At 47.7% G+C, this 12,062-nt stretch overlaps 1 protein-coding gene across 1 annotated transcript in view; it reads right to left on the minus strand.

Annotated features, from left to right (window-relative positions):
- Positions 1-12,062, minus strand: part of CPT1A (carnitine palmitoyltransferase 1A) — an 87,194-nt gene that overhangs the window by 32,831 nt on the left and 42,301 nt on the right. Inside the window, exons 6-9 of the mRNA XM_034933223.3 lie at positions 11,801-11,938; positions 9,444-9,521; positions 7,388-7,495; positions 5,894-5,981 (exon numbers count right to left, since the gene is read on the minus strand). Of these exons, the coding sequence (XP_034789114.2) occupies positions 5,894-5,981; positions 7,388-7,495; positions 9,444-9,521; positions 11,801-11,938 (412 nt within the window). The remainder of the gene's footprint in view (positions 1-5,893; positions 5,982-7,387; positions 7,496-9,443; positions 9,522-11,800; positions 11,939-12,062) is intronic.

Raw genomic sequence — 12,062 nt, forward strand, 5'->3', positions numbered from 1 at the left:
CCAGCCTGGGCGACAGCAAGACTCTGTCTCAAAAAAAAAAAAAAAAAGAATACAGCTGGGTAGAAACACAGTTTATAAAAACCTTTCATGTTCCTATACCCCAGGGCACAGGCTGAACTGTGTCCCCCCATTCATATATTGAAATCCTAACCCCCAGCACCTCAGAATGTGGCCTCATTTGGAGATGGGGTCTTTAATGAGGTCATTAGGGTGGGCCCTAATCCTATGTGACTGTGTCCTTTTAAGAAGAGGAGTTTAGGGTTGGGTGCGGTGGCTCACGTCTGTAATCCCAGCACTTTGGGAGGCCGAGGTGGGCAGATCGCCTGAGGTCAGGAGTTCGAGGCCAGCCTGGCCAACATGGTGAAAACTCGTCTCTACTAAAAAATTACAAAAATTAGCCAGGCGTGGTGGCGGACACCTGTAGTCCCAGCTACTTGGGAGTCTGGAGCAGAAGAATCACTTGAACCCAGGAGGTGGAGGTTGCAGTGAGCCGAGATTGTGCACTGCATTCCAGCCTGGGTGATAGAATGAGACTCAGTCTCAAAAAAAAAAAAAAAAAAAGGGAGACTTTAGGACACGCACAGAGGGATGACCACGTAAGGACACAGGGAGGAGATGGTTATCCAAGGAGAGAGGCCTACAGAAGGAACCACCTCTGCCAACACCTTGATGTTGGAGTTCCAGCCTGCAGAATTGTGAGAAAATCGCTGTCTTGCTTAAGCCGTGCAGTCTGTGGTATTTGTTATGGGTGGCCTGGGCAAACTTACATGCTGCATAACCAACACCTTGAAAATATTCTTGAAAAGGAGCAAAACAATAAAAGTGCTTAGAAACAGCTCGAACAAATGATGTGCTGCAAGGACTTCATGGAGAAAAGTATGACATTTTATTAAAATCGCCTAAAAAACAAAAAAGGGGCCAGGCACAGTGGCTCATGCCTGTAATCCCAGCACTTTGGGAGGCCGAGGCAGGCGGATCACTTGAGGCCAACAGTTTGAGATCAGCCTGGCCAACATGGCAAAACCCCGTCTCTATTAAAAATACAAAAGTAAGCTGGGTGTGGTGGTGCATGCCTGTAATCCCAGCTACTAGGGAGGCTGAGGCAGGACAATCGCTTGAAACTGGAAGGTGGGGTTTGCAGTGAGCCAAGATTGCACCACTGCACTCCAGCCTCGGCAACAGAGTGAGACTCAGTTTCAAAAAAACAAAAACAAACAAACAAACAAAAGTAAAAAAAAAAAAAAGCAGAATGTCTGGAATATATAAAGACTTTCTACAAATCAATAAGGAAAAGATACACATCCATTTTTAAAAAACATACAAAATATAAGAACAATATTCTCAACAGAAGAAACCCAAATGTCCAGTTAACATTTTAAAAGTTGCTAACCCTTTTGGCAAAAATGAAGGGAAAAGGGTATTTTATAGATTGCTGGGGACGTGAAAGTTGGTAAAATCACTTTGAGGGTAATTTGTCCATGCCAGTAAGACTGGAAATGTCCACCAGGGCAGCCGGCAAGCCAATTCTAGGTGCCTGCTCTACAGACTGTTTGACCAATGCATGCAGGGGAGAAACATACACAGAATTCACTGAGCGTCACTTAGAAAGGAAAACAGGAAAGAAAGAAAAGCGTTCACATACTGGAATTGTTTTGATACTATAACGAAGTACATCATAAATGTCAATAATGATTGTACTGGAGTGGTAAGATTAGGGCTGTATCTTCTGCTAAAAGATTTTCTAAATTTTGGTAGTAATTCCATTATATAGCAATATATATTATTAAATAGAAAAATGCCAGAACTTAAGACCCTTAAGATAAGTCTATACTCTTTCCCTTTTTTTATTTTGGGGAATTTGAATGGTCTAATTAGTGAGGATTGTGACTGATGGGATCCTCCGGTGGGGATGTCTGAGAAAGTGGGTGGGGCTTTGCCCGACGATCACCAACGAATGGCATTGCACGTGCTCATATACATTTACCTTTCTTTCTTTTTTTTTTTGACAGGGTCTTGCTCTGTCACCCAGGCTGGAGTGCAGTGGTGTGATCTCAGCTTACTGCAACCTCCTCCTCCCAGGTTCAAGTGATTCTCCTGCCTCTGCCTCCTGAGTAGCAGGGATTACAGACATCTGCTATCACACCTGGTTAATTTTTGTGGGTTTCTTTTAGTAGAGGTGGGGTTTCACCATGTTGGCCAGGATGGTCTCGAACTCCTGACCTCAAGTGATCCACCCGCCTCGGCCTCCCAAAGTGCTGGGATTACAGGCGTGAGCCACCACTCCCAGGCTTTGTATTTACATTTCTTTCATTCCCAGTGATGTTGAATGCTTTTCTATAACTCCTTAAACATTTCTCCTTCCAGGGGTGCCCATCATTTCCTTTCCAATTAGGATCTTCATGGTTTTCTGGCAGATTTATAAGAACTCTTTACATATTAACCCTGTTCTCTGTTGTGAGCACTTACCCTCAATTTGTTATCTACCTTTTAAAACAGTTTGAAGTATTTTTGAAATATAGAAAACTAAAATCTTTACATGACAATATTTGGATTTTTCCGTTGTTGTAATGAGTTGAGCTGTTTCTACCCAAAAGATATGTCCATGTTCTAGCCCTGGTACCTGTGAAAACCTTATTTCTTAATCGGAAGTAGGGTCTTTTTTTTCTTTTTTTGAGACAGGGTCTCATTCTGTCACCCAGGCTAAGTGCAGTGGTGTGATCACAGCTCAGCTCACTACAGTCTCCACCTCCCAGGCTCAAGTGATCCTCCCTCCTCAGCCTCCTGAGTAGCTGGGACCACAGGTACACACCACTATGTCCGACTAATTTTTGTATTTTTTGTAGAGATGGGGTTTTGCCATGTTGCCCAGGCTGCTCTCAAACTCCTGGGCTCAGGTGATCCACCCACCTCAGCCTCCCAGTGTGCTGGGATTACAGGCATGAGCCACCGCATCTGGCCTGGAAATAGGGTCTTTGCTGATATAATTCAATATTAAGATGAGGTCATACTGGACTAGGGTGGACCCCAAATCCAATGACTGTTGTCCTCGTAAGAGAGACACACACACACAGAGGTGAGAGCCAAGGCGACATGGAGGCAGAGATCGGAGTGATATGCCTACAAGCCAAGGAGCACCTGGACCCTCCAGAAGCTGGAAGAGGCATAAAGGCCTCCCCCAGAGCCTTCAAAAAGAGCACGGCCCTGCTGACACCTTGATCTCGGACTCTGGCCTCCAGAGCTGTGGCAGAAGAAACTTCTTTTGTCTTAAGACATCCAGTTTGTGGTCATTTATTCCAGCAGCCCCAGGAAACTGATTCAGGTATCATGCTCGGAATGGCTGTCCAGGTACACTAAGTAACTAGGTTTTATCCCAGCATTTCCCTTGTTTATTGATTTATTTTATTTTTATTTCATATACATATTTTTTTGAGATGGAGTCTCACTCTGTCACTCAAGCTGGAGTGCAGTGGCATGATCTTGGCTCACTGCAACCTCCACCTCCCAGGTTCAAGCAATCCTCCTACCTCTGCCTCCTGAGTAGCTGGGATTACAGGTATGCGCCACCACACCTGGCTAATTTTTGTATTTTTAGTAGAGATGGGGTTTCACCATGTTGGCCAGGCTGGTGTCGAACTCCTGACCTCAGGTGATCCACCTGCCTTGGCCTCACAAAGTGCTGGGATTACAGGAATGAGCCTTTGTGCCTGGCCTCCCTTGTTTATTTTTTTGAACACATACATATTTACCTCCTGGAATCACTGTCAGTGTAGGCCGCATGTCTCAAACTTAAATGATCTTAAGGATGTCCCCATACCACGGTGCTGACTGACAGCAGGTGACAGCCTCCCCAGGACACCCTGACCCACTTCCCTTTGGGGACACTGCCTGCCCTGGTCGGTGAAGGGGCAACTGCCCCTCCAATCAGGGAGACACTGTGAGAGGATGGAGAGAACCAACTTCACTTTCCTCCACCTCGTTGCCCAACTGCCCCAGGACTGCTGTTGGCCAACACATCTGTTTTTCACATGTTGAGCTACAGTACAATGGACGACAGTGTGTGGCAGGAAGAGAGGAGGGGTTTAGCCAGAAACACTGTGAAATCCGTGAACACACATGGAGTGGGTTCTTTTTTGTTTTTTTGAGATGAAGTTTCACTCTTGTTGCCCGGGCTGGAGTGCAGTGGCACAATCTCAGTTCACTGCAACCTCTACCTCCCATGTTCAAGTGATTCTCCTGCCTTAGCCTCCCAAGTAGCTGGGATTACGGGTGCCCACCACCATACCTGGCTAATTTCGTATTTTTAGTAGAGATGGGGTTTTGTAGACCAGTAGTAGGCTGGTCTTGAACTCCTGACCTCAGGTGATCTGCCCACTTCGGCCTCCCAAAATGCTGGGATTACAGGCGTGAGCCACCGCGCCTGGCCAGAATGGGTTTTTAGAGAACCTCTGAAGGCAGGATCAGAGGAAAGGGGAGAATCTGCTTAGGAAAGCCCACTCAGAGGCCAGCTTTTGTGCAAGGATACAGCAAAGGCTCCCCAACGACCACCACAGTGCACACTACTGACTAGGGCTTGGTCTGGAATATTGACTAGGGCTTGGTCTGGAAGGACTGGGCTGCAACAAGACACTCAAAACTGCAGGTCAGGCCAGGCATGGTGGCTCATATCTGTAATTCCAGCACTTTGGAAGGCCGAGGTGGGACGATCACGAGGTCAGGAGATGAGACCATCCTGGCTAACACGGTGAAACTCCGTCGCTACTAAAAATATAAAAAATTAGCCGGGCGTGGTGGCAGGCACCTATAGTCCCAGCTACTCGGGAGGCTGAGGCAGGAGAATGGCGTGAACTCGGGAGGTGGAGGTTGCAGTGAGCCGAGATCGCGCCACTGCACTCCAGCCTAGGCAACAGAGCGAGACTCCCTCTAAAAATAAATAAATAAATAAAATTGCGGGTCAGCTCTGGCCCTTTCCAGCCAGCTTCCCAAGCAGCCCCGAGGCCCACCCGTCATACAGGCCTGCCATGATGGTCTTGGGCTCTAGCTCACCAAGTGTCTCTGGGTAGTTCCCCATCCACAGGCACCTGGGGAAATGGAGGCCATGGACAGCACAGCCTGGGCCCGGGCCTGGCCTGGATGTTCCCCACGGTGCCTGTTCTCCCTCCCTGTCATTCTCAAGGACGTCCTGGTTTGGACGGTGGCTTACGTGGCCACCCTGCCCAGGTCAGGCAGCTGATAAAGGAGTGGCTGGAACACAAATCCACCTTTCCGAGCACGACCCAGTGTGCGTTCCATCACAAACGCTGACTGTGAGCCGGAGTAAAATGCCCCTGAGGAATCCAGACTCAGGAAAAAAACACTCAGCTGTGCGTGACTCACGCCTGTAATCCCAGCACTTCAGGAGGCCGAAGCGGGCGGATCACTTGAGTCCAGGAGTCTGAGATCAGCCTGGGCAACACGGCAAAACCTCATCTCTATAAAAAATGCAAAAAGTAGCCAGGCATGATGCATGTGCCTGTGGTCTCAGCTACTGGGGAGGCTAAGATGGGAGGATTCCTTGAGCTCAGGAGGTGGAGGCTGAAGTGAGCCGTGATCATGTCACTGCACGCCAGCCTGGGTGGCAGAGACCTCATGTCAAAATAAATAAATAAATAAATCAAACACTCTATGAGACAGTCGGCAGTCTTCAACCAAAGAGAAATTAAAATCTGGAAATAAGTCAACAACAGTGTCCAGGCCTAAGAAAGACAAAGGAAATTCAGCAGAAGGAATGTTCACCAGCCTACAATCTCAGGAAGGGTCAGCAAAAATCAATTTGGCCCCTTTGACACTTCCTAATTCTGAGCATAGGGATGGAAAGTGCCGATTCTCCAGGGGGCCCTGAAGAAGCTTGACTCACCTGTCTCCTCTCCTGGGATCCGGGAAGTATTAAACATCCGCTCCCACTGAGCGGAGCAGAGTGGAATCGTGGATCCCAAAAGACGAATCTGTAACAAAAATATATTTCAAACCAACAACGAAAATCCCACAGAAGAAAAGCAGCAAGTTGGCCGGGTGCGGTGGCTCACGCCTGTAATCCCAACACTTTGGGAGGCTGAGGCGGGCGGATCACGAGGTCAGGAGATGGAGACCATCCTGGCTAACACAGTGAAACCCCGTCTCTACTAAAAATACAAAAAAATTAGCCGGGCATGGTGTCGGGTGCCTGTAGTCCCAGCTACTTGGGAGGTTGAGGCAGGAGAATGGCGTGAACCCGGGAGGCAGAGCCTGCAGTGAGCTGAGATCGTGCCACTACACTCCAGCCTCGGCAACAGAGCGAGACTCTGTCTCAAAAAAAAAAAAAAAAAAAAAGAAAACAAAAGCAGCAAGCAGCAAGCAAGTTAAGACCACATGGAAATGCTGAATGTGTTTTCTGTGCAAATTGCTTCATTTGACTTCCTCTTTTCCAGTGGCTCCCTGGAATGATTCGTTGGGGGACTCATTAAACCATGCCAGGGTGCAACTTCCTGCACAGTTAAATCCTAAATAACACATTCTAATTGATTATTGATAACTGACACTTAAAACCAAAGAAATATTCCAGGAAGAAAAGTCTTGTTTCTTATAAGCAACTAAGCATCTAGTATTAGTTCAAAAACATCAAGGGCTTCTCCAAAGGGCAGATTACAGAATTAAAGTACAACAGATGTATATTCATTTAGGAGACACAAGGAGAATTACATCTCAGAATAATTAGGCTGGGTGAAAGAAACTAGAATTCCGAAAAAAAGAGTGCATACTGTTATGATTCCACTTACATAAAGCTTTAAAAATTGCAAACTAATCTAGAGTGACAGATAGTGGACCAGGGGTCCAGGACCAGGTGGGAGGGAGAGATGACAAAGGGCAGAGGGGTTTTCGGGTTGACTGATGTATTCACCATCCTGACTGCAGTGATGATGGTTTCTCAGATGCATCAATATATACACATCAGAAGTTATCAAACTCTACACTTTATTTTTTAATTTTTTTTTTTTTGAGATGGAGTTTCGCTCTTATAACCCAGGCTAGAGTGCAATGGTGTTATCTCGGCTCGCTGCAACCTCCACCTCCTGGGTTCAAGTGATTCTCCTGCATCGGCCTCCCGAGTAGCTGGGATTACAGGCGCGTGCCACCACGCCCAGCTAATTTTTCTATTTTTAGTAGAGACAGGGTTTCACTATGTTGGCCAGGCTGGTCTTGAACTGCTAACCTCAGATGATCCGCCTGCTTTGGCCTCCCAAAGTGCCAAGATTACAGGCATGAGACCCTGTGCCCGGCCACAAACTGTATATTTTAAACATGTGCAATATGTCAATTATACCTCTGTAAAGCTGTTTGAAAATAATTTTTTTAAAGCAATTTGTTTGCCTACTGGTTTGATTTCCTCCCGGTCCAGTTTGCGCCTGTAAAGCAGGATGGCATGGATGGCGTTGCCGGCTCTTGCTGCCTGAATGTGAGTTGGAAGTATATACAGCAGATCCTGAAAAGCGACAAAGGTGGAGAGAATTTGCATAGGGAAAGATAAGCAAATTTAAATAATCACAGCACATCCTGCACACTGTCACAATATTTCTAGAGATGCATCAATATACATACATATTCGGTTACATCTGCAATGCTACAAAATAAATGGTAATTTGATTTTCTCCACTTTGACTTTGTAAATGTTTTATGAGAACGTAAGTCCTCTAAAACTTCTGTGCTATTAAAGATAACTATTTGCACCAAATACCCTCACGTAACACAGAGAAAGGAAAGCAAAAATTAGTCGGGGAGCAATTAGACTATCAGGAAGTTTTCTGGATGAGACACAATGAAAGGTTAAAATAGTTGTTTATATAGAGCTGTGCCTGCAGCTTTCTAAATTTTGAGACCCTGTTCCAAATGTCTACATTTTCCACAATTGGAAGAAAAGGCCAAGGAACACAGGTCTAACCTACATTTTGGAAGAGTCTATGTACACACCGTGCCCCCATTGATGTAGAAAGTGCCTCTGTTTGTGGGAAATAAACAAAGGTCTCCTGGCGGGAAGGGCATCAGATAAATAGCTCATTTCCAAATAGAGCAGGAAAAGAAGTTCTATGGACTACACTAACGGTTTTTCTTTCAGTTTGAGATTATTTCAGATGGGAAAAAAAAAGTTAAGAGAAAAAGAAAGGACAATTTTGAAACGAAGAAAAACAGAAAGAAAAAGCAAATGATAGGCCGGGAGCTCATGTCTGTAATCCAGCACTTTGGGAGACCGAGGCGCACGGATCACCTGAAGTCAGGAGTTTGAGACTAGCCTGGCCAACATGGTGAAACCCCGTTTCTACTAAAAATACCAAAATTAGCCGGGCGTTGTGGCAGGTGCCTGTAATCCCAGCTACTCGGGAGGCTGAGGCAGGAGAATTGCTGGAACCCAGGAGGCGGAGGCTTCAGTGAGATGAATTGCACCAGTGCACTCCAGCCTCGGCGACAGAGCAAGACTCTATCTCAAAAAAAAAAAAAAAAAAAAGAAAAAGTAAATGATTAAAAAATAAACGAGGGAAAAAAATAAAAGGAAGTGAAGGAATGGAAGGAAAAGGAAAGAGAAGAGTTCTATTTGCCAGTTATTAAAGCAGTGGTTAAGAACCCAAACTGAGAGTCCTTCTAACCATCCATGCTTTGAAAGACAAAGCCCAGGAAACCAGAAACTACCGTCGATGCACACCCCTCTGGCGTCTCAGAAAACAGTAGGGTGAAGCGCAGCGCACTGGTGGCAGGATCTTGGCCAACCCACTGTCCCTGAGCTCTAGGGGTTCTGCAGGGATCTTAAGGCCGCTGTGGCACCAAGTTCCAGTGCTAAGCCATAAAAACAGCAGGACAGGCCGGGCACGGTGGCTCACACCTGTAATCCCAGCACTTAGGGAGGCTGAGGCAAGTGGATCACCTGAGGTCAGGAGTTCGAGACCAGCCTGGATAACATGGTCAAACCCCGTCTCTACTAAAATACAAAAATTAGCCGGGCGTGGTGGTGGGCACCTGTAATCCCAGCTACTTTGGAGGCTGAGGCAGGAGAATCACTTGAACCTGGGAGGCGGAGGCTGCAGTGAGCCGAGATCGTGCCATTGCACTCCAGCCTGGGGGACAAGAGCAAAGCTCCATCTCAAAACAAAACAAAACAAAAAAACAGCAGGACAGGTACAGCACAGTGAGGAATTCCTGTTTGCCAGAAACTTATTTTTGCAACCCAAATCCCCCTGCAGTAGCAGAGCACCCTGGGCTACTAGGCTAACACTGAAGGGTACTCACAGGGTTCTCCGGCCTGGAAGCAGGACAGAGAGGAGCATGAGCCAATCCCCAGAGCTTTCCCAGGCCGTCCACAGGCCTGTGAAGATGCCACCTCTGTGGACAGACCCGCCGCCCCACCGTCCTCGTCAGACAGCAGCCCGGGCGGGTGGACTCACCATGGCATAATAGTTGCTGTTCACCATGAGCGGCCCTCGTCCTCGGAGGTAGATGTACTCCTCCCACCAGTCGCTCACCTAGTGGGCGCAAACACCAGACAAACCCGCAGGCTCAGCAGGGGCCAGGCAGGCTCCCTGGCAGCAGCCCAGAGCCGCGGGGAAGGGCAGGCAGTGCTTTTGGCAGACATTTCGGCGTCTAACAGGGGCCATTCCAGAACAGGGAACGCAGTCCTAACTAGATGGAATGCGACACCGTAGGAAATGAAAAGTGTTCTTTTTAAGTTGAGACAGGCAGAAAGAAGGTACATCACCTTCATTTTGTAGATGGTTCAAAAGGGAAATAAAAAGCCGAAGTGGGAGGATTGCTTGAGACCAGGAGTTCGAGACCAGGCTAGGCAACATAGCAAGGCTCTAGCCCTACATTAAAAATAAAAATAATAAATAAAATAAAAATTTAAAAATGTTTAAGAGACCAAATGGAAAGTAAATCATAAATGTTTGACTGCTAACATGTTTTAAAAACCAAAACTATGGGCTGGCCATGGTAGCTTACACCTGTAATCTCAGCACTTTGGGAGGTTGAGACAGGAAGATCGCTTGATGCCAGGAGTTTGAAGCCAGCCTGGGCAACATAGCAAGGTTCCATCTCTCCAAAAAATTTTAAGAAATTAGCCAGGTGTGGTGGCTCACGCCTGTAGTCTCAGCTACTTGGGAGGCTAAGACTTGAGGAGGGTTACTTGAGCCCAGGGGTTCGAGGCAACAGTGAGCTATGATCACGCCACTGCATTCCCACCTGGGCAACAGAGCAAGACCCTTTCTCAAATAAAAGAAAACAGAAACAAAGGCCAGGTGCGGTGGCTCACGCCTGTCATCCCAGCACTTTGGGAGACTGAGGCGGGCTGATCACTTGAGGTTAGGAGTTCCGGACCTGCCTGGCCAACATGATGAAACCCCGTCTGTACTAAAAATGCAAAAATTAGCCAGGTGTGGTGGCGGGCGCCTGTAATCCCAGCTACTCAGGAGGCTGAGGCAGGAGAATTGCTTGAACCTGGGAGGCGGAGCTTGCAGTGAGCCGAGATCGCTCCACTGCACTCCAGCCTGGGTGACAAGCGAGACTTTGTCTCAGAAACTAAAGAAAATAAAAGAAAACAAAGAAAAAACCAATGTTATGCAAAATTGCTCCACAGACTGCTTCCCAGGTCTGCCTGAAGAAGCCACCGTCCCAGTCCGTGGCACTAACCTGGTGTTCCGCAGGCGTTGTCTCTATTCCCTGGCACATGTGTCCTGAGGCCACCCAGAGGCAGTGCCCCCCAACTACCTGACAGCTGCTGTCCCTTCACAGCCTGCTGGACCCAGGGATCGCTTCCTTTCAGCTTTGTGCTGAAACACACGTACCTACAGAACAGTGCCTATGCAAGGGCCTCGTGTGCGGAGAGCTGTGCAGAGAGCTGACGTTTACCAGTCCAGCACACCGGTGCAGCCAGCGAACATGCCCGGCCCCCTGAGGCTAGAGAGACCCCTCCAGGCACTGCCCATCCACCCACGATGCCACGTCTAGCGCCACCTGCTGGTTCTGTCAGGGTCGCTTTGGACACCTTCTCTTCCGTGTTAGTTGTTCCTCAAAGCTAGACTCCCTCCCTTGCTTTGTTTGCCGGAGGCCTGCTCTTGCCCTCCCAGTACGTGGAAGCCCAGCCAGCTCCCCGCACACAGGGTGCCAGCTAAGACGCTTCGTTGGAGGAGATGCTCCTGGGACCACCGAGCCACATTCAACCCCAGGGAGGGGCGATCAGCACCGCCCTATCCCACACCATCCCTGCATCCACCAGGGAAGGATGCCCTTGGAATCAAGATAAACCAAAGAGGAGGATGGGAGCAGGTCTCTGGGGCAGCATGGCACTGCTGCAGGAGAAAGAGCTCACAGGAGGACTCTCCGGGGAAGAGGGAGAGGGAGAAGCCTCCTGCGTGCAAAACACAGCATCGTGCCGGTGCACCTGCACTCAGGGTAAAACTGTCACTGTAGGCTGGGTGTGGTGGCTCATGCCTATGATCCCAGCACTTTGGGAGGCCGAGGTGGGAGGATCACTTGAGCCCAGGAGTTTGAGACCAGCCTGGTCAACATAGTGATACTCTGTCTCTACAAAAAAATCCAAAAACCAAGAAACTGTCACTGTAACTACATGTCAGTCCTAACACACACACACTCCACTCTGCACAGAGGTAAAACTATAGCTGGAACTTTCTAGGGTGTGATTTTGGCTAATCAAAACTGTCATTTCAGCCCTGTTATCCCTGCCCCTCAAAATTAGCGTCTTCATACAGAAAAATTTCATCAAGAAAAACTGTGTATACAGACTTACGTAATTTGTAGCCCACCAGGATTTTAACTTCAAATACCACTGTAATCTTGGTCCAAGACCGACAGCAAAATCTTGAGCAAGTGCTGTCATCCGTTTGAAGTCTTCTTCCTTCATAAGAGGCCTCACCGACTGTAGATACTGGGATTATTGGGAAAAAAAAATCACCCAAGTTAAAACATATTAATCAAAGCCTATGTTTGCCTCACTTGTGCCTTAGGAAAAGTTCTAACACATTGAAAAGGTTTTAGGCTGGGCATGGTGG

The sequence above is a fragment of the Pan paniscus genome, chromosome 9 (genome assembly GCF_029289425.2).
Source record: "Pan paniscus chromosome 9, NHGRI_mPanPan1-v2.0_pri, whole genome shotgun sequence".
NCBI classification, from domain to species: domain Eukaryota; kingdom Metazoa; phylum Chordata; class Mammalia; order Primates; family Hominidae; genus Pan; species Pan paniscus.